General features: G+C 31.8%; 1 protein-coding gene across 1 annotated transcript; it reads left to right on the forward strand.

Moving 5' to 3' along the window:
- The first annotated feature begins 5,012 nt into the window (after positions 1-5,012).
- Positions 5,013-22,878, forward strand: LOC139519747 (kinase suppressor of Ras 2-like). The gene is made up of 12 exons (XM_071311999.1): positions 5,013-5,228; positions 8,737-8,815; positions 9,346-9,410; positions 13,021-13,656; positions 14,675-14,726; positions 15,840-15,947; positions 17,264-17,422; positions 17,639-17,860; positions 18,386-18,520; positions 20,147-20,276; positions 20,581-20,661; positions 21,394-22,878. The coding sequence occupies exons 2-12, from the start codon at positions 8,769-8,771 to the stop codon at positions 21,466-21,468; spliced, it is 1,710 nt and encodes a 569-aa protein (XP_071168100.1). The 5' UTR covers positions 5,013-5,228; positions 8,737-8,768; the 3' UTR covers positions 21,469-22,878.
- Positions 22,879-23,478: the final 600 nt, after the last annotated feature.

The raw sequence follows: 23,478 nt of genomic DNA on the forward strand, positions 1-23,478 counted from the left end.
ACAATCAAATTAAATCTTATACATTTCTTCTTTAAAAGAAAGACTAATAAGGAAATTGCATTGCTGTCTCAAAGTTTTGTCACTTCAATAGTAATACATGTAATAACATTTGAATTTGCAGACATACACGTATCTGATTCCTTGATATTATGAAATGAAGCAGTTTCCGTTATTTTATTTAAAATGCAATTCAAATAGAGATCGCATTTTGCTCATGACAAAATTTATTGTTTTTAATTAGACCTTCTTTCGTCATGAATGTGTTTAATATTAGATATAACCGTATTATGCCATATGATAACGACATATTATGATTGAAATTGACGTAAGAGTATTTCTCTCTTTGATGTTTAAGACGCGTTTGATAAGTACATAATAACAGACGTTTGAAGGTTACCATTTGAGGTAATCGGAGATTTTCCCTGACAGCAATACAATGTAAGATTACGTTGTATAGCTGTACCATTGACGTCTTTGGAGTGTTAATATAGTGAAGATAATGTTGCTAAATTGTATTGTTTCAAATGCAGTGTACTTTTCCAAATTATTTCTTTTAAACCAATTTGATGTGAATCAGAATAAGAAATAGCAGTAATGGTACCATTTTTCTGCACAAGATGCGTGTATTGACAATTCATGTATCTTCAGCGATACTCGCAGCAAAAAATTATTTGAAATTCCAAAGCTTATTCAACAACGTAAGATCAATAAACCAAAAAGGACAAAAATGTATAGCCAAAGCCGTGCAATCAGAGCTTTGTATGACGAAGTCACATCTAACATGTCTAAATTAACAAAGGAAAATGGTGAAAATATTGATAAATAGATGAACTCTATTCAGAGCTGAACATGATGAGTCATGTCATTATATCGACAGGACAAGCAATTTCGGATTTTTCTGTACAACCAGACCATTTCAATTGCAGTAAATGTAAAAAGTATTAAGAATTTGTAGAAAACAGAATAATGATAAATTAATTCAGAGTAACACGTTTGATATATATGAAAGTCGGTACCTCTGCTGTTGGACTGCTAGTCCAAAGGGTATCACCGGCACATGCCATTACGGATATGGAATTATTAAAAATGCTGTCATAAAATTTTAAAAATCATTATAAATTGAAGAATAAAGTTCCCAAATCCAAGGCTTTAATTCCTTTGCACGTTTCTTTAAATCATTTAGGTTTATCAGCCTTTCGTCTTTTTAAAAAGTGTTGGATTTTCAAACATATCGGTCTCGAGCCTCACGCAAGAAATGGTATTTTCAAAATGCTCTTCTAGTGAAGTACAATTGGTACCGATAATGCAGTCAATAGACCTATAGGATAGTAAGAAACCTCTTTGATCACAAAAAGGTATGGTTAATATGTTTCAAAGTGTCAACAAAAAATGACAAAACAGTCCAAACAGTATATTCTGCACTACAAGTTTCATTTGGCAAGATTTCATTTGATATTTCTTTTCACCTTGTCTTTACATTTTTTTCTTTCGAATAAAGAAAAGCATTTGCAAACTTGATTTTCCACCATTCGGTTCGTCAATTGATAACTTCAATCAGAGTGGAAATTTTGTCATTAGTTTCGTGTTGCTTATTGTGTTTATTTTGTTATTATTTTGTGGGAAGTTTATGTTGAAATTGGTATTTGGTTGCTTCTGCTCTTAGCACGAAGAATAAAATCTATGAACAAAGACTATTCGGCTGGGTTTTGAAATAATGTGTTCGAGTAGAATGACAGGTTGTCATGCGGACTATTACCTAATGAACAAGCAGGTCAAAAACTGGACTCGGTGTATCGCTACACACTTAAGAAAGCTAAATGTTCATATTACATTAACATGTTATCGTTCTGAAAATGCATTTGTTCCCGCTGGACGTTATACAGCCATACATTATCATCGTCATTATAATTAAAACGTTTGTTGTACTTCTACATGATATTGACGCACTGATTGACATGAAATGGATTTAAATTCAATTTTTAATTTGTCGATTCAGTTTCTCATATGTTTCTTGTCGTCTAAATACAGAACTGATAAAAGGAAGCAATAATAGCCAATAACACTTTATGTTGCTAAACTAATTTTCCAATCTATTTTCATACTGATTGTATCAACAGATTTCCAATGGAGGATATTGGAGATTTCCCTTATTTGGAGAGCAAATTGTTGAATTATCATCTTGTCAATAGAGATTCGACACTGATATTATACATCTCCCACGGATAATGTCAAGTTGCCATCCTGAATGACATCACCAGATGGATCTTCTATGAATGATGCAAATGTTTATAAACTATATCAATAAGATTTTCATTCATATATGTAAATAATAACCTGTTGCTCTCCAGAGTAAATGAACACATTATATTTAACTACATAACGCACTTTTAATTGATGGTTGGCATTGCATAAAACGGTAAGGAGGGTTCACATGAATTTTGTTTTGATATTTATAGCTATGATAATATTGTTAAAACAAATTTGAACTATTCTATAATCCAAGGCGTTTCATCGCATGGTGTACCCAATGTATATGTACATTACATTAAAAACCATTTAGTAAGTTAGTTAATATTTATTCATTTTATGCCCCACCTACGATAGTAGAGGGGCATTATGTTTTCTGGTCTGTGCGTCCTTCCGTCCGTGCGTCCTTCCGTCTGTGCGTCTGTTCGTCCGTCCGTCCAATTTCAGGTTAAATTTTTTGGTCAAGGTAGTTTTTGAAGAAGATAAAGTCCAATCAACTTGAAACTTAGTACACATGTTCCTTATGATATGATCTTTCTTATTTTAAAACAAAATTAATCTTTTGACCCTATTTTCATGGTCCACTGAACATAGCAATTAAAAGTGTGAGTTTCAGGTTAAAGTTTTTGGTCAAGGTAGTTTTCAATGAAGTTAAAGTCCAATCAACTTGAAACTTAGTACACATGTTCCCTTTTGGTTGATCAATTTACTTTTAAGGCCAAATTAGATTTTTTACCCAATTTCACGGTCCATTGAACATGGAAAATGATAATGCGAGTGGGGCATCCGTGTACTTTGGACACATTCTTGTTTCATATGTTATAACTTGTGGTTACATTTACATGTTATTTGTCATTGGCATTTTATCGTTTATATTATAAGATGCGCATTTCGAAATGTCGAGTTAAGACGTTAGGATTCTTGTTGAGACTTTTGGTATGCTTAAAAACAGCAACTACAAAATTAAAGTGACGTTTAAATGCAGTTTTGATACTAAAGATTCATTCATTTTCTTATTTGTGTAATCTTTAAGAATCAATTTTGATCATATACTAATTAATAATTGTACTTTCTTCAAGATTGAAAACACATGCACAAGAATGATGTATTACATTACAGGAAATGTAGATATCAAATTCACGTCGGGCCTACTTTCTTACTAAGAGACGATATTCGGCAAACTTAAATATATGGCTTTTCCACCAGTTGATCAGAGAATGAGATATGCACATTTTGTGACGCCACCAACATAATTTCATTTCCCCGTTAAGTCGTAAAATGTATTAAATCATGTCTACTCGAGTGTTCACAATGAACAGTGAGGTTGATATTGTTTGTTAGCTAGTAGAACCATGAAATCTATATTACCAATAGAAAAGTAACAATGAGGATTAGTATCAAACCATGGAACAGATAAAACAAGGATGACCGTAAACTTGAATGACCAGTTTGATTTAATGTTTACGACATCTGATAAAGAATTTGCAATCAAACTAACAAATACGAAAACTTCAATTGTCTCCGCTATTGCACACTGTTGTAAGTTTAACTGGTTTGTAAGTGGGCAGAACTCTTCTGAATGGCATATGGACCTTGTAAATGGTTATTAAAGGTACCAGGCTTTTATTTTGATGCGCCAGACATTTAATACTCGTCATTGACGCTCAGTAAAAGGCATTTCGGATTTGAGAAACTCTAAAAACAAAGTCATAATAATAATACTAAAAGGTTTAAAAAAAATATATAGATACTGTGCAATATTATTATATTTCTTTTAAAACGATATATTATAGATTAATTATTAAATTTTTATAATGTTTTATAAGAGTTGTAAACAATTCCCTCTGAATCATAGAAATAGTTTTTTTTAATGATTTGAGTCCTCCAAAGTTAATAATATGAATAATGAATATAAATAGTGCAATATTACACCTCTTGCTCAGTATTATATCAGATCTGTTTTTGTTTTTTTAGAATTAAAGTATACGATATGCATATTGCCCTTATCAATCACTCGAAAGCTCCAGACTTATTCGACAATGAGAGACTGCTGATATCATGATTAAAATCAATAGTGCGATACTTAACATCCTGCGAAGGATATGGTACCAGTTTGATTGCTTTCTTGGGACCAGTTTAAGGAATAATTAAAGAAAGAAGAAGTGTGATGCCAGCCACGACACACAACGATAGACAGTTAATGTAGGTGCTTTTGGACATGATGCATGATTATAAAGAGTACTTTCGATTCTGAAACGACAACTCAAGGTGTCTCATTAAATACCAATTAAAATAAAACAATTACTATCGGTCACAAGTTACTAGTCAATTGAGATTTTTTTTTTGTCATTTATAAATAAAATATTTGTGACATATTTTCTACTTTAAATTAAAATAAAAATATTAGAAATCTATAAAGTTTTGGTTTGAAATTAAAGATCTTAAATTAATTTCATAAAACAAATATCAATGCTGCTGACTGAGTTATTCGTTATTTAAGTTTAGTTCCCATTACATATTATTACTTGATAGTGCCGTAAAAGAATTATGTTATGAAAGCTAATAATAAAAAGGTGTTAATATAAAAAGACTTTCACATTTCCATGGTTACAACTCATACGTAATCTAAGACAGAAGAATTTTTCAAAATATCTATCCGCTCTTCCAGATGCATCAATGATATTTGCCAAGTTTGCTTCTTTAGAATTTTCTGTAATAACGACACTAAGTTATCTGAGCGACAGCTTTACGTCTATTGATTTTCTAATGCTAAATAATTAAGTTTGAATTCAACTCGTATGTTGGTGTATTGGGATTTGATGTCGCAAAACAAAAGTCATTTGTAATACCTTTACTGACGAAAGAGCGGTATTGGTTTTATATATACGTTGCATTTATTACACAATCAAAACGCAACCTGTTAGATAGGAGTTGTTTAGTGAAATACTTATAGGGAATTTTAATTTCTGTTAGATAAGAAGGTAAAGTATTCTAGTTTATTATACAATTAGTCTGTTTACTCAAGAACGTTTGATTACAAAATTATTTTCGTAGAATTTGTAAATCTATCAGAATAGTTTAAAAGAGATGTAAAGATTACTGTTGAATTGCTTTTTAATAAATGGGATACGTTGTTGTTGAATTTCCTAAATTTTGTGCTTATGAAATTAAATAACATTTTTGATACTTCGAACAGCAAAAATGTACTAATGTTTGATATTAGTTGTTATATTATTTACAAAATCTAATTTTCTTTCAATTTTTTGGCAAAGGGATTAAAATTTGATATTAACCAGTTAATGTTTACTGATCTGTAGGGTTGATGTTAAATATCGGTTCATTGTAATACGTATCGTGCTCTTTACCTGTTTCCTAAGTCCAATTATAAGAGACATAAAAACTATGTTTAGTATGGGGCATATGAGGATCTAAGGAGAACATATAACTAAGGGCTGGTCACACATTATAAGATAAATAGGGACGAAAGATACCAGAGGGAAAGTCAAACTTAATGGTGTATAATGATACCCTGCATTCCTTTATTCATCCAACAAAAAAATTGTTATAAGTTAGAGAAACCTATTCAACTATGTATTGTTGAAACATAGGCATTGCTGAGGAGTTATCGTTACATTTTGATAGCTCGACTGAAAAATTGTAACTCAGGTACAATATCATTATAACCACTCATCTCTATGTCGCTGAAAAAGGGCATGATACGTATGTGAGCTAGCATGTTTAGTGTTTTATGGCTGCTTTAAAGTTGTAAAGAAACCGAGAGTAAAAAAGAAGGCTATCCACCATTGAACACTTCAATTTATCTTTTAATCAGCAAAAAATCATAAGAAAGCAATCCCAGAGTGTTTTGAATACGGGGCGATTGATTTTACTCGTTGATTTCATCTTGATAGGGGTAGTACCTGTATCTATCTTGAGCGGAACCTATTTGAAGCTAATAAATCCCATAATCAATCTTCAGTCAGACGCGAGGAACACACATCTTTTATTTATGTGTTTTGTGTCATCGAATTAGAGAAGTCTAAGATCCAAACGAGGACAACTGGTAGATTCGAAAGGAATTATAAGAAGACCTGAACCAATTATATAAATGAATTTAATTAATCACTCTAGGATCATGTTTTCTTCAAAATAAATAGAAATCGGTTTTATATTTCCTTCTTCAAATGAAGGAAAGTGTCTCACCTCTTTTTCCTCATTTTTAATTCGTGATTTTACAAATTGTTGAAAACATTTCGAAATTATATCACAGATACATTGATATTTTATAGAGTACATGTGTTTGATGCCACCAGCTGGAATCTTAAATAACATATTATTTCACACCAGTCAATGTGTATGGTAATAGAACTAATAAAAATTCACACGTTTAGGAGTAATCCTTCAAATTGTTTTTGTTTTTGTTTTAGGGACAGGTAACTTGTTATCTAGTGGTTGTATTTGGTTTCTGTTAAGTTCTATATATGAAAAAAGAAGATGTGGTATGATTGCCAATGAGACAAATATCCAAAAAAGATAGATATATTTGTTTTCGTTAATCTGTAGGAGTTTTAATTTAGACAGTTGCGATTTGTGCTTTAAATCATTTCACATTTGGTCGTACTGGGACCTTTTATGGCTTACTTTATTAGATGTTTTAATATGAGGTTTGCTCGTTGTTGAAGCCGTATGGTGACCAAAATGTGTTTTCATCTTAGTCCTTTTATCTGTATAGATAATTGTTTCAATGTATTGTAGCAATCATGCCTCACTTCTTTATTTTTAAATCACAGATAAGTAAGAGAACAGTTCAGTTTTCATACAATTTTTTTAATTCTCATAAACATAATGTTACAGATAAATTAGCACCTGCATACGGGATATATATCTCCCAATTGATACGATATTCCCGTGCTTGCATTTCCTATCATGATTTTCTTGATAGAGGGTTACTGCTCACAAGGAAGCTATTAAACTAAGAGTTCCAAATGGTGAAGTTGAAATCATCCCTTCGTAAATTTTACGGACGCCATCACGAGTTGGTTGACCGTTATTGAATAACCGTTTCACAAAGGATATCGGATATGTTCCTTACGTAGTAACTACAATCCCCTTCCCTTTCATGAATGTGACCTACCGAATTAGACTATTTACCGGATTTGTAATCACATAAGCAACACGACGGGTGCCACATGTGGATCAGGATCTGCTTACCCTTCCGGAGCACCTGAGATCACCCCTAGTTTTTGGTGGGGTTCGTGTTGTTTATTCTTTAGTTGTCTATGTTGTGTACTATTGTTTTTCTGTTTGTCTTTTTCATTTTTAGCCATGGCGCTGTAAGTTTGTTTTAGATTTATGAGTTTGACTGTCCCTTTGGTATCTTTCGTCCCTCTTTTAGTATAGAATTATGATTATACAATATTAATAATGATTTGATATTTTTGCCAAGAAAATTGGAAAGCTTAATATGGTAAACAAATATCTGTCCTCGGCGTGAAGCAATAACCAATCAATCAATCAATTAATGTTGACATGTCTATAGAATTGTTCTGTGGATGCGATTTTTGCTAGTAGGATTTGACAATAATGGCAGACGCGATTGGGAAACATGTTTAAGTGCAATAATGTCAATGTACGGAAGGCAAGAAACAACCTGTTCTCATTAACTAATTTCATCTTTTTTCAATTTTAGTAAAAAAAAAAATATTATTATGCTATTTAATTTGTTTACTGATTGAATTCGAAAAACGTTTCATCCTTTTTCCCCAGAAATAATAACTTGTCTCTGATCATTGTGTTGATGATATGAATATTTAACATCATTTGTGGTGAATATTCGATCAAAGAGTAACACTAGAAGGCACGATAATGTCAATGTGAATTTTATAACGTTCCTTTTGTTTCTGGACATTCAATTTGTACTCTATATTAAACATAAATAAAAAGTAATAGAACTGTGTAACTGATAGATAGTTAAAGTATCATATACAATTGATTTTTCGCTTGTCTGAGGTCGATATATGTTTACCTATTTATACTGTATCATTTACGTTACAACTAATTGAATTAATTTCATCTATTTTCAATTTTAGTTATTTTTTTTATATTTTATCATTCTGCTATTTAATGTGTTTACTGATTGAATTCGAAAAACGTAACATCATTTTTTCCCCAGAAATAATAACTTGCCTCTGATCATTGTGTTGATGATATGAATATTTAACAGCATTTGTGGTGAATATTCGATCAAAGAGTAAAACTAGAAGGCACGATAATGTCAATGTGAATTTTATAACGTACCTTTTGTTTTTTAACATTCAATTTGTACTCGATATTAAACATAAATAAAAAGTAATAGTGATAGATAGTTAAAGTATCATATACAATTGATTTTTCGTTTGTCTGAGGTCGATATATTCTTTACCTCTTTATACTGTATTATTTACGTTACAACTAATTGAATAAAGAAAAGTCATGTTTGTATTTGTATAGAATTGTCCTGATGGTATTATAAAGACTTAAGGATGGCATCCTCAATAACAAGTTTAGTACATCCAAGCTGCACTCAGAGGTATGTTAATTTTATATGTATTTTCATTAAATGGTTAGCATACTCTTTAATTCCATCGAATACCATGTATGTTTTCATTTTGATTTGTTTGGGAAAAAAGGAAATAATTTAATTTGCAGGAATTTAATGGAATAAAAGTTAATTCTTTCAATCGTATTCAATTTCAATTCATTTTACGATCACTTGTCAAATATTAGAAACAGATTGTAAACTTGCAAGATCAGTTGATTATTAGATTAATTTAATAAAGCATTTTAATTTGAATTTGTAATTAATCCGACAGCAGTTGCAAAAACAAAATCAAGATAGAATTTTAAAATTGATGAGCCGAAAACACTTAAAAAATTAAAACCGTAAAAAAAAAATGGAATCTTGTTCGATGTTTTCTTCATGAATCTATGAAAACACATTGCATCTAAATTCTAAAATGAACTCAAATTCATTAAGTACAAACGAACTCAGTTTAATTGACACATTGTTTATGACTATTGGTAAAAGATACAGGAATATACAGGGGTGATTTGTTTTAGGTGTTCCCTGAAAAGGAGAAGATCGCACAGATCATCAAAGTACACAAGTAATGAAGCTATGAAAGGTAAGATATAAATTATATACACTAGATAAAATTATAATTAGGTAATTTCAGACAGATTTCTTTTGATGTTGGTTGGTCTTTGACTAGAACCTGTTTTTTGCGCATCTACATAGACATAACATGTACATTTCTAATGCGGGGTTCACACATTGCCGATTATTGCTCCCGTTTGAGATCAGACAGCGATACGACACGAAATGTAAAAAAAGTCTGAATACTATCCTTAATTATCTGGAATGTCCTATCATTGTCTGAACGCAGTCGTTTAAGTTCGTAACAGATTCCTACGGGTCGGGAAGGGTCCGAATAGTTCGGCGAAGCACCCCGTCAGTTATGTGCGTCCCGTAACATTCGGGGAAACTCAGCCGATTTTGTGTAGTCGGATTATAATCGTACCTATGTCATGACAGATTCTGCTGTATCGGATCAAAATCCTAACGATGTTCTGTGTATTCCGGACGGTGTCCTGTGGAATGGGAATGATCTGGAGAAATTTTTCATTGCTATTTTTCTGCTGATTGAATTCAGATTGCATCCAGATATTGTCGATTGCGAACTGTATTTGCCGAAACCGTTCCGGAACAGTCCCGTTATTAATACGAAATTCGTCAATGATACCCACGTCAGAGTCCCGACCATTACAGAATACAATACGACTGAGACCAAACAAAGCCGTTTTCAATGCGATAGAGCAGACCGTGATAGGATTACGTCCGACAGTACCCGATCATCACGAGTATGCCGACAAATTTCAAACGGATAACTTCCGTCAGCGTCGGTTCACTGTCTGGTCACTGTCTTATCTCTGTCGGATTACATTCGCTAGAATCGGGACGCAGTTGTGACAGACTCAGTCGAATTTTACCAAGAGAAAGATACAAATTAGATTAGAATCGGATTGAGAACGGGATTATCGGGATAAATTCGCTTGGAAACGGTTCAATATCGACGCTTCCTGAACAATATCTGAATGTTGTCTTGATTAAATTATTTGTTTTACAAATTTTAATTAAAGTTTGAATTTCCATTCACGATTCACAGGATCTTGATCAGACTTTTGACAAATTTGAATCGGGAATGGTCCTGTCAAGGACGGCAGTCAAAATCGTGAATGTGTGACCCCAGCTTAACAGATTTCTACTGGTCGGGAAGGGTCCGAATAGTTCGGCAAAGCAACCCAACAGTTAGGTGCGTCACCTAACATTCGGGGAAACTCAGCCGATTTTGTCTTGTCGGATTACAATCGTGCTTATGTCGTGACAGATTCTGCTGTATCGGATCGAATTCCTAACAATGTTCTGTGTATTCGGGACGGTGTCCTGTGGAACGGGAATAATCTGCCGATTGAGTCCAGATTGCATCCAGATCTTGTCGATTGCGAACCGTTTTTGCCGAAACCGTTCCGAAACAGTCCCGTTATTTATTCCAAATTCGTCAATGATACCCACGTCAAAGTCCCGACAATTCCAGAATACAATACGACTGAGACCAGACAAAGCCGTTTGCAATGCGATAGAGCGGACCGTGATAGGAAATACGTTCCGACAGTACCTGATCATTCCGAGTATGCCGACAGTTTTCGAACGGATAACTTCCGTCAGCGTCGGTTAACTGTCTTGTCACTATCTGATCTCTGTCGGATTACATTCGGTAGAATCGGGACGTAGTCGTGACAGACTCGGTCGAATTTTACCTGGCGAAAGATACAAATCGGATAAGAAACGGATTTAGAACGGGATTATCGGGATAAATTAGCTTGGAAACGGTTGAATATCGACGCATCCTGAACAATATCTGATTGTTGTTATGGTTAAATTTTTTTTTTACAAATTTTAATTTAAGTTTGAATTTTCATCCACGATTCATAGGATCTTGATCAGACTTTTAATAAATTTTAATCGGGAATGGTCCTGTCAAGGACGGCAGTAAAAATCGTAAATGTGTGACCCCAGCTTAAGTTATAGAATTAGTTCCGCTTCATTTCTTTCTTATTGTCTTGACATTGAAACATTTTAAGGTTGAAAAGCGAGTTTGGCGTGTACACCTGTAGTGTAGCTTTATATATTTTACCTTTTTTCACTTATCTTTACATTTCAATACTTATTCATCATATATTCCTTATTGCTGTGACCTACTTTTCTCTATTCCCTAGTCTTTAATCATTTATCTGCACCGTTAGCCCATTATCCTTTTTTTGAAAACCCTCTTTAATTTCCTCGAAAGTATAGACGAAGGGTGATAATGGAGCACCTGATTATTTCTCTTCAACCTAAGTTAAAAAATATATATACGGAAATAACATATTTAATGTGTATACACGAAACAAAAACCTTACTCAGTTACAAATATATCCTTTTGAAATAAATATAACGAGATGTGGTATGATATCCAATGTGACAACTATAACAAGGACTTGAAAATTAATGTGTGAATAACTACAAATAGCTCTGCGGTCTTTAACATTGAGCAAGAAAATATCAAAAAAGGCCTCGGTACATGTTTACTAATGTGAAACAATTCAAATAAGAGAAAGAAAAAAACCAACATGATTTGTATTTAAACAATGACAGAAAACCAAATATGACAGACACCGACTAGTGACACTCACTGGTGTACAGGTTATAGGCTTTGCACAGGCAGTGGCTGTTAGGCACACAAAACATATCGCTGGGTTTAATATGCTTTTGAACGCTAAAGCCCCCTCTACTTTGACAGGTGTTATATAACACAACATAAAAACAAACTGTTAGTTTCAGTTTTCAAGGGCATGACGCATCAGATTTATATTAAGCACAAAAACAAATAACAAAAATAACAAAAAATAACAAAGTATGCATAGACTTTGACGACTAATATTTTTTTTTTCTCAAACAAGAATGTCAATCAGTTCACCTCCAACTGATTGAGTGTAAAAACATCAAAATTATGCTCTTATGCAGTAACACAATATAAGTAATAATACATGATGACGGATTATAACTAGTGATAATATCTGAATATCAATATAATGTTGTTTAAAATATAATGTATTAAACTGACAAAATAAAATATATGGTAGTACTGACAAAGACAACATTCAAAGATCTAACTGCAGACCTAAATTGATACACTCAAGATTTAGTGTATTTGAAAGAATAAATACGTTTACACAGATCGCGTCATAAGTTTCGACCTGTACCTAGTTATTAAAGGTACCAGGGTTATAATTTAGTACGCCAGACGCGCGTTTCGTCTACATAAGACTCATCAGTAACGCTCATATCAAAATATTAATAAAGCCAAACAAGTACAAAGTTGAAGAGCATTGAGGATCCAACAATCATTTTCGTAAATCTGTGTGTTGTAAGATTTTATGGGTACAGCTAAACTACCAAACCAAATCAACGAAATTAGTTTGTCTCCTTTTTTTTTTTTTTTTTTATTACTGAATTCAGATAGTACCCGTCTTTGGCGATGACGTCATGAGCAGGCATCTTCGTAAACAAATTACCTTTGTTATCAATTTTTCAAGCTATGTACAGGGCCATCTGTTGAGGTCAGTTCTTAAATTTGTACAAGATATTGCGGTATAAAAAAACACAATTTTATAAGGTTACTTTTATTTTTACAGGTGAAGAACATTGGACTAAAGTTCTCCAGACAAAAGAACAAACTGCATTTTATAAAAACAGATGTGCTTGTAAAAAATCGCCAAATTTAAATAGTTTAGTTCGTCCTCGGTCGGAAGGAGCTGAAAATATATTTCCTTCAGTTTTTCGACGATTCTATTTGTGGATAAATTCTAGAGTAAAATCTCATAGTACGCATGATCAAGACAAAGTTTTCATACCGGAAATACAGACACGATCAGGATCTGACTCAGGATGCGAAACAGATATAATATCAAATACACATCCGGTCTTGATACGAACTCAAAAACTACAACTTGACTTAATTAGCATAAACGATGCTGATGACCCAAACTATGTATATATTAGAAACAATAAATCAGCTGACGCCTCACCATTGCTTCATCCATTACCATCTATTCATAACTCATTTTCCAATATTAATGAAGTACTTACTGATGACAATAAAAAGAATTTTTTGACACTCAGCGTGGGAGAATCTGGAAGCCGACAGAATTTAACAGTTACGAGAAGTGCACCTTCACAAAGCCAACGAACGTCACGCGTGGCTGAACCAGTCTGTAAAATCAAACCATATCACACGTGGCCTCTTTCGAGAAAAGTTCTGGAACAGAAAGGTACGTTTATAAATAACTAATGTATGAAAATTATTGCATATATGCATGTTCTATTTTTTTATTATTATTATTATTATGATAATGCGAAGAACAGGGAGTGTAAGATAACTTAGGAAAGATATCCCCTAAGACAGTTTAACTGGAGCGGCGAATCACTTCAAAGGAAATTGTCGCATGTAATCTAAGTTTCTTAGTGAAAGTGTGAATACAGAATTATGTGTTTTAGCAAGAATTTTTAATCTTAACATTAATTCATAATCTGCTTGACATTTTTGGCTGCGAATGTCGAATAGACAACATGGAAAATTCAATATGTGTCTACCATAAGATTTTAGACAACAGGGACAATTCAATATGTGTCTACCATAAGATGTTAGACAACAGGGACAATTCAATATGTGTCTACCATAAGATTTTAGACAACAGGGACAATTCAATATGTGTCTACCATAAGATTTTAGACAACAGGGACAATTCAATATGTGTCTACCATAAGATTGTAGACAACAGAAATTTAGCAGTTCTGTCTATACTGTATAGTGGTATAGGGGTCTAATTTTCAGATATTTGACTCCGAATCTTGAGATATGTGTCGTGTTCACGGAAATAGGTATCATACATTTGTTTTGCAGAGGTTGACCAAGAGATGGCATGCTAAAAGAAAAACGCTCACAAATCTTATCGGAGAAAAATCTATGTTTTTCATTTCAGTTAAATTTGGTTTTTTCTTAATAAAGCTAAAACATCAAATTAGAAAAAAAACCACAATAATTCCTATGTTAGATTTGAGATTTTCGAATAGTTTGGCCTGCAGCAACACAGAAGAGACATGAAAGGTCGTAATGTGCATCTGGTGGAGTAAAATTAGAACCATAAATATTATCAATTAGTTTTGTATTACATGTGTATCCAAACTAGTACTTGTAATATCCTTAATCTTTGTCATCATTCAGGTTTCAAAGTATTCTTGTACAAAAGTTGGTTTTCATGTATGCTTTAAAAGATTTTTTTCTTTTAGAAGAAGAAAAGAGTACAGTGTTTGACAATTTAGAAAACCGTTCTATGTATCGGTAAGCATATTATAGTCCAAGCTGTGAATTAGAATATATTAAAATCTCGAGAAAAAAAAATCATTCTACTTTAATTCAATCTGGTACATTTATACTCATATGTTTCTGTCACATAAAACGATTCACTGAGTTATGTTACATTTGTACCTGATCTCATGGTTTTCTTTGACCATATTTGACGTAATTGATGATAAATACACAGAAATGCGTCTCATACCAAACACTCGGGAGCTTTCTTGACCATTGTTCTATTCATTTTTTCGAATAGGGAGGTTAATGATCATTGCAACAGCAACCAATAAATACTTTAAAACCGGGTTTACTTTTTGAGTTTAAAAAATATGTCATAAGTTATGTTAACAGCAAGACATTTAGTTGATGAAAAATGACAAATTCAAAAACTGAAAAATTAGTCCAAGAGATCCGCGAATAAAACTTTACAGATTATAAATACTGAAGGATGGTTTTATAACACATCATGCAACTACTTGCAAATACAATTTATCTTACCTCCTATAGATTTATGGGGATATGATTGGTTAACAGACTACACGTGGTGACTCTATATATTTGATATAGGGTGCCCTTAAAATACATGGTTAGTTACAATATAGTGTTAGCAACCATATGGGATTAGTAAGGAGTTACTTCCCTTTTATAACAAAACAAAAATCTGAAAAGTTTAAACAGACAGACGAAGAAACAGATAATGAACGATGGAAATACATTAATAAAAAAAATTAAAATCTAACACGTTGTTATTGTTCGCGTTTGTTTTTTGCATAGACAAACGGAAGTAGGTTCTTAAACTTGTTAAAACTAAGTATTGAAGACGTGATCACTTTGAAAGACCGATAGTCTAAATACCACATGTGAAGACAGTCGGTAACAAAAATGCGTTACACGGTAAGCTAATGACCTAATACGATATGTATGGGGTCATTAAATTCCATATAGGAATTCTAGCTTCGAATATCGAATTTACTAACCCCATATATATCGTAATAGTTCACTAACATACCATGTAACTAATACATGTAATATATGTGCGCTGTAAAACATATCTTGTAAATTTCAACAGTGTATCTTCATAAATATGGTTATTACTTTTAGAAATCCGTCGGCAGAAGATCTCACAAACCTTAAGGAATTTTCCATTCCATACGAAGACCTTGAGTTTACCACGTGTTTTCGGACTGGCAGAGATCGGGTCATTTACCGGTAAGATAAAGAATTTCTGTTGTACAAAATACTCGTTATTTTGCTTCAATTATCTTTTCAGAACATTCGTTTAAATTATAATACGTAAATATGACATCGAACAATTAATTAGAAAGGTAGTGTTTCTTTTCCGTGTGAAATGTTGACAGTTACCAATAAAACCACGTTCATTTTTAAAAGGTTATTGTTTCTTTTTGCGCTGATTTTTAAATTGAGAATGAAAAGGGGGATTGTCACAAAGAGAAAACAACCTAAGAGCAGAAAAAAGCACAAGGCCATCAATAAGTCTTCAGCACAACGAAAGCATCCCGCACCCAGAGGCGAGTTTCAACTGGCTTCTAAACAAACATGTGTACTAGTTCAGCGAAAACGGACGTCACACTGTAATCCGAAACATATAAATGAACAAAATTACCAGCAAATTAATAAAATAATATTTTTCATGTCATTTATTCTTGAAAAATATTGCCCGTCAGAGTACAGACAGTTCTATAGAATATGAAAAATATAAACTTTTAATAATGGTAAATTTATGACAGAAAATAAAAAGGAAGGAAAGATAGTCATGTTAAAAACGATAACATAAAACATCGAAAAAATAATATTTTATGAAGAAACGTATGCAGTTTCAAAATATTTTGAATTAACCATTATGATTTTATTACAATGTCAATTTACATACACACAAAACATAACGTTGTGTTCGTCATCATCTTATCTGTGTAAAAAATTATTAGTGTCGTAGATGACCGGATATGTGGAAATGTTCCATTTGTTGAATATACTCACTCATAAAATTAGGAATGGAAATGGGGAATGTGTCAAAGAGACAACAACCTTGTTTCCTCGTTTATCATATGACCGGTTGTCACTTTTCAATAAATTTGTACCATTCAAAACGACTAAATAGAGCCTGTTTATATCTTGCCGTGGTATCTGAAGAAAACCACAGTACTCATGGTTTTTGTGATGCTTACTCATTAATTTTCAGTGTACCTAATGTCTTATGGTCTACTGTTTGGATTTTTTTTTTCATTTGTTTTGCTTTTACAATGGTTTTGTCTGTTTTTCTTTAAATTCCAGTACTTAATTGCCCGCTCTATGTAAACAGCTACTTTTGATAGCATTCAAAATTATACATGTAAGACGCTTTCAAAATTGGGTTTTAGTTTTTATCGAAGTATTTTTGCCCAAATGCACTCTGTACTGACTTTTTTCTAGAGCATTGCACAAACTTTTACAAAAACGGCTAATTCCGGATTTTATTCAATTTCAAGAATATGTATATGACAATTTTGTCTATAATTATTATATAGAGGGAAATGGCATGGTGATGTCAACATACATTATTATGGCAGTTACACAGCTCTAGACTTCTGGCATTTGGTTACAAAGATGCAGCGAGTTCGTCACGAAAATGTCGCTTTATTTATGGGATCGTGTACAGATTTCAACAAATATTCCATTATTGAAAGGTATATTAACACATAAATAAATAAAACATTAAGCAAATACAGTATTTAATGCTGTAATCTAGATTTATTGAAAACATTTAGAAAAATGAACAGAAATTAATGTCTAGGGATCATGTGATAAATATTTGAACTTTTAATTGATCAAAAACAAAATATGTAATTACCTATATTGTAAATATTAAGCCTACACTCATGTCTTATGTTTCTTTTTTATAGCATACAAGATGGCGTGTCTTTATACGAGCATATACATATCCAGAAAGAAGTCTCAAGTATGCAGTCAAAAATACAGCTCTTACGGCAGATATCTCATGGGATGGGGTATCTTCATGCAAAAGGCATAGTGGTGAAAAATCTTAATACAAGAAATATTTTTTTGTGTCCAAAGGCACGCGTCAGTGTTATGGATTATGGAATTGTGGAGCCACAACATGATAGGTAATTAGTATATAAGGAAAGTCGGATTGTATATAACTCTTTGGTTTAAAATAAACACCTGACCTGAAAGCATGATTCTAAGAAGAAAAGAAAGCATCAATTTACCTTCCTGAAAAAAAATGCTCTGCAATCGGTCTATGATGAACCTTGACTTAAAGTTAAATGGCAGTTGTATTGAAAGCAACTATAACAATCAGAATGAAAAAAATCTCAAAGTACAAATCTTCATGAAGTACAAAAACATTTTTTTTTCGAATGTAAAAATAATCTTGTTTAAATATTATGAGTGTAAATTTGTAGATATGCTATAGAATTATTCACGTGTTGCTTATCCTTTCGACGTACCCTTTTTGATTAGTTTGAATAAAAATTGATTTCAAGAGTGTGTTTTTCCTTATCGTTTTTTTTTCTAATAATCAATATAACTTTACGTATGTCGAATTTTGAATTTTCATCAAATGTTGCGGCCTTTTATTTATCAGATAAAAGAATAAAATTGTTTTCATGTTTTCATTATATTCTAAGAGAGGGATTAGCTTGTGTACCAAGAGGATATCTTACATACATGGCCCCTGAAATTCTACGTACATTGATGATTGATCCGCCCATCCTTTACATGAAGGCCGAATGCACAAAAGAATCCGACGTTTTTGCTTTCGGGTGAGTATAATAATCAGACTTTCCGGTTAGACTATCAGACTATCATATCAAATTAAAGATGATATTTTATATCATTGTTTGTAAAATTTGAATGTAGTAAACTGAACATGATGAAAGCAAGAAAACATTTAAACATGGAAACGTTTTATATATAAAAACTTTAATTTGGTTTTTCGTATATACATGTATCAAACTGTAAAAACATATATTTTCCAATGAGACAACTCTCCACAAGAATCTAAGTGCCACAGAAATTTCCAATTATAGGTCACCTTACGGCCTTCAACAATAAGCAAAGCCCTACCGCATAGTCAGCTATAAAGCCCCCAAAATGACAAATGTAAAACAATTCAAACGAGAAAAACTAACGGCCTAAATCATGTACTACATGTACATAATGAACTAAAATAAAATGTTACACAGCAACAAACGACACCAACTTAATTACAGGCTCATGTGAAATAGAATGTGACTCAAAAGAAAACACAAAAAATATATAGTTTAGGATATGTTTTTATCCGAACAATTTTTCTGGCTTTCAAATATATACTATATACTATGTACTATGTGTAAACAATTTCTTGGTGTAGTTTCAAAATCAAATGTGGAAAATGTATTGGATTAAAATTAGCTTCAAAGAAATAAAAGTCTATTGAGCCAATACCTGTTTGTACATGCGTTTCTTATAATCTGTCAATTTCATAAAGTTTGCGTTTCAAGTACAATTATTGAACTTCTAATTTGATTTGTAATGGGGAAATTTTCCAGATGTGTTCTTTTCAGCGTCAACCAGACGGGCCTTTAGGGATAAGAAATGAAAATTGTTGATTTCAGTTTCTTAAGGGGGACATTTGTTAGTCTGGATAACATCAATCTCTGTAAAAAAATATTCCTGAAAGAAAATCAATTGTTTCATATTTTACTTGTCAATTTTCTCTAGGCAATAAATGGTGTTTCAAATGTACTAAAAACTCGTAAAAATTACCAAACTAATGATTAAACACATCAGAATCGTCTCATCTACAAATGACTTATCAGTGGTGTTCGAATCAATAGCGTATTTAAAAACTAAAAAATTTCAAGAATATACGACTAAATATGTTGACTTACATTATTCAGAATAATTATTGACTAAAACGATTACTCTAACCAAATCCAATGTGCAGTCTTTCTAATCGTTTTATGAACATTTGTGTGTTTAAAATTTGCACATGCAAGATTCGAAAGGTTGAACAGTGGATCTGCTTAAATTGTCATTTCAATTCATAATGAGTATGTTAACCTATATAGAAGACGGAAATATTATTGCTTGCCAATGAGACAATACATGTACATGTATATATCAATCGAAGTCGAAATGACGGGAATAAAAGCAACTAGATGTTACCGTGCCTTTAACAATGAACAAAACGTATACAATAAAGTCAGATATAAGAGATCATACTTGACAACATATGAAACACCTTAAATGAATACACCATAATATGAAAATGTTGTGCACACATTATTGTATGTTGTTGTTTTACTTATATTTATTTTATTCTATCCTCTAACATTGGTTAATATATTGTTGTTCTGCTTATTCTTATTTTATTTTATCCTCTTATACTGGTAAATATATTACAGGACCATAGTTTATGAATTGGTCACGTGGAGGTATCCATTTTTTGGACAGTTACCTGAATCTATTATATGGAGAATATGTACCAATCAATACGAAGAGATAGATAAAATAAAAAGTGCAAAGGCAATGAAGGTATTTTTTTAAATCTTTAATAAAAGGCTCTAATTTTCAGTAAAATTAATAGTATAGGGAAGTTTAATACTTTATAATGTTGTTTCTGTAAGTTTTGTTGATTTTTTAATCACTTTTGTATCTCATTTGACTTTGGGTTTGTCCATAGCTAAAAAAATACTTTGTCATTCTCTGAATGTATTTTTCTACCACAAAATGATAAATAATTTCTTAACTAGACCAAAACTACTTCATGATAAAACATACTGTTTCATATCTAACGGTTTAAAGAATTGAACTTTAAAAGTTTTATTTACATTGACAGCGTCTGATGGAACTGTGCTGGTCATTTGATCCTGGAGACAGACCAAGTTTTGCTAACATCAGTAAAGACTTGAACAGAACGGTTAGTATATTCTATCTCTGTATTACTTATTACCAATGTTATTAATGTTATTTCAACTGATCGGGCGGAGCTTACGTTTTCATTTGCATAGGGACAGTCTATTTGAAGATGTGTGTGATGAGGATGATTGCCGTTATAATTATCATTGAATTCTAAGCACCAATCAGTGTCATCAAAGGAATTTACAAAAATTGACTGGAAACTTCATTGATGAGCTTATCCTAAAACACCTATCTGTAGATGGACTGGTTTTTTATGAGCGAACCGGATAAAACCGCTTAGTCAAGTGAAATAAATCGAGTAATATAAAGTCATTGTTTTCAACTAAATATATATACCAACGTTTAAACGAAATATTTTTTCTCTTCTGAATAATGCGATTTATTTGTTTTGATTTTCCCCTTGGTACATTCTATTTTTACACCCATGTGACAGCTTTTGCATACATGTAGCTATTTTAAGTCATTTTGATTAAAATACTTTTTAACCTTTTGAGAATATGTTAAGAAGAAATGGCTGCCGTGATGTACTTTCTAAATGCCCTTGACATCCGTTTATTATATCTCACTGCTTATGGCATGTTGTTAAAATCAAAATGAGTTTTGGCTTCTGAATAATGCAAACAGTCAATTTTCAGATATGTTCCATCTTTATTTCCTATGATAGTTTTATCTCTCATTTTCGCTATGATGATATTTCATTTTATTTTCAATGTTATATTGATATTTGCAGATATCATTACACAAAAGACATAGTATATCGGAGCCAGACATTTTAAGTAGATTCGGCTCAATCAGTTGTTGCTAAAGAGACGATTTTTGTATTGACATCTGTTACCGCTAACTGTTGTTTTCCCTTTTCTATTTGTTTATGCATTATCATGAGAAATTTAAAACAATGTTGACAGTTTGAAATGTGATAAAACATATTGATTTGATTTACAGTTATGCAAACTTGTTAATTTCTTGTATTGATCAGCGGTTGTTTGGGAATTTCAGTATGAATATTTTATTAGAAAAATAATTGAAATGAAATAACTCATAAAAAATATGCCATATCACAAAAATTTATATGTTAAAAAATGTTTCACGGGGTTTTGTTAGTGTTCCGTGTACTTCTAACTTACTACAGTTTAGAGTGAATATATATCAAGATACTATAACGACTTCTAAAGATATTGAAAAACTAAGACCATTTAAAAATCTAAAAGATCAAAATTAAGGTCAAAGTACTTTTGACTTAAAAGAGGGACGAAAGATACCAGAGGGACAGTCAACATTCAGGTTATATTATCTAAGGTGATAGTACAATCAATATTTTTTATTTACTATTTGATCTCTTACGGTTTGAAATCATAAATGCTAACATGATCTGATGTCAGTTTTAAAAGGTCTGAGAGACATGATTCACAAATGACAGAGATATATAAACATAATATTTTTAAATTGAAATTGTTTTACTGCATTTGTAAATATCAAATGTCCCTGTTATTCCCAAGTGATTCATGCAATCATGATAATTATTATTAATGACGTATCGTCAAAATCATCTTAAAGTTAAAAGTATTGTTAAATTAATTTTGACTGCTAACCATTTTATCCTAAACTAGGGAAATGAGACATTATTCAGCCTTAAGAATCAGATAGTCATCAACATTGCCAAATCTAGACGAGTAGCATTGCGTGAAATTAGTAATATGTATTCAAATATTTTTTGGACATCAGAATATTTAATCGTCACATCTACCAGTTGGATTTTGGATATGGTCGAACTATATATAATTACTTTATATTTTTTGTTTTTTAAATTGTCGTATAATAAAACGTTTAAAAATAAAACGTAGAGCAGTCATAAGTAAAATAACAACAATACCGAACTCCAAGAGTCTTAGGATACTTTTAAGATGAATTTGACGAAGGTTTCAGAATATCTGTTTACTACAGCATTTTCTGTTCATTTCATTAATATGTGAAGTAAATATTGGTGTAGAGGCTGGTTTGAAAATGTACATGGTATGCTAATAGATCATATAGAATGAAAATCATGAGTTTTTATTGAGGCCATAATTCTTTTGCTTTTATTTTAACAACATATTATGAATATGCATAATTTACGTGTGAGTATTGTAATCTAAAGATCTCATTTTAAACGTTTCTATATGATGTTTAAGAACATATTGTTTGTTATTGTTTTCTTAAATAAATTTTATCAAATATATATGATGTGTCTTATCGTTGTTTCAAAAAAGAAAAAAAAATATGCGTTTTTTTGTGCCATTGTTAACGACCAACAGCGTTGACGATCATTTACAATATAAGCGGCAGATACGAAGGGGACATTCAAAACTCATTAGCACAAACAAAAACTAAAATTGCCATGTGTTTCAGATTAATTTATAAGTTTCTGCTTCAAATTTTGCAACCGTCGTGTTGTGAAAGTGAAAGTACAAATTGAATTCTTTACATCTGTCAATGACAAAATAACCTTAAATCAAAGATACAATGCAGAAAACAAAAAAAACGACGACCAGCTACGGTCTTAAGGAGCAACATCATCAACAAATGAAATTTTCAAGATATTCATAGTATTTACATATCTACCAAAACATATAATTCTCTTAAGTACAAATTAAAACCACTTAAACAAAATATAGGCAAACATTAACCAAACTGTAAAGGGTAGATTTGAGCTACAGCAAAACAGACCAGGCACTGTTTGATGTGATGTGATTGAAGTATTTATTTAATTCACATTGCTATATGCAGTTAATTCGAAAGGTCATCAAACATAATCAAATTTAATAGCCATCTATCTAAT

The sequence above is a fragment of the Mytilus edulis genome, chromosome 4 (assembly GCF_963676685.1).
Source record: "Mytilus edulis chromosome 4, xbMytEdul2.2, whole genome shotgun sequence".
NCBI classification, from domain to species: domain Eukaryota; kingdom Metazoa; phylum Mollusca; class Bivalvia; order Mytilida; family Mytilidae; genus Mytilus; species Mytilus edulis.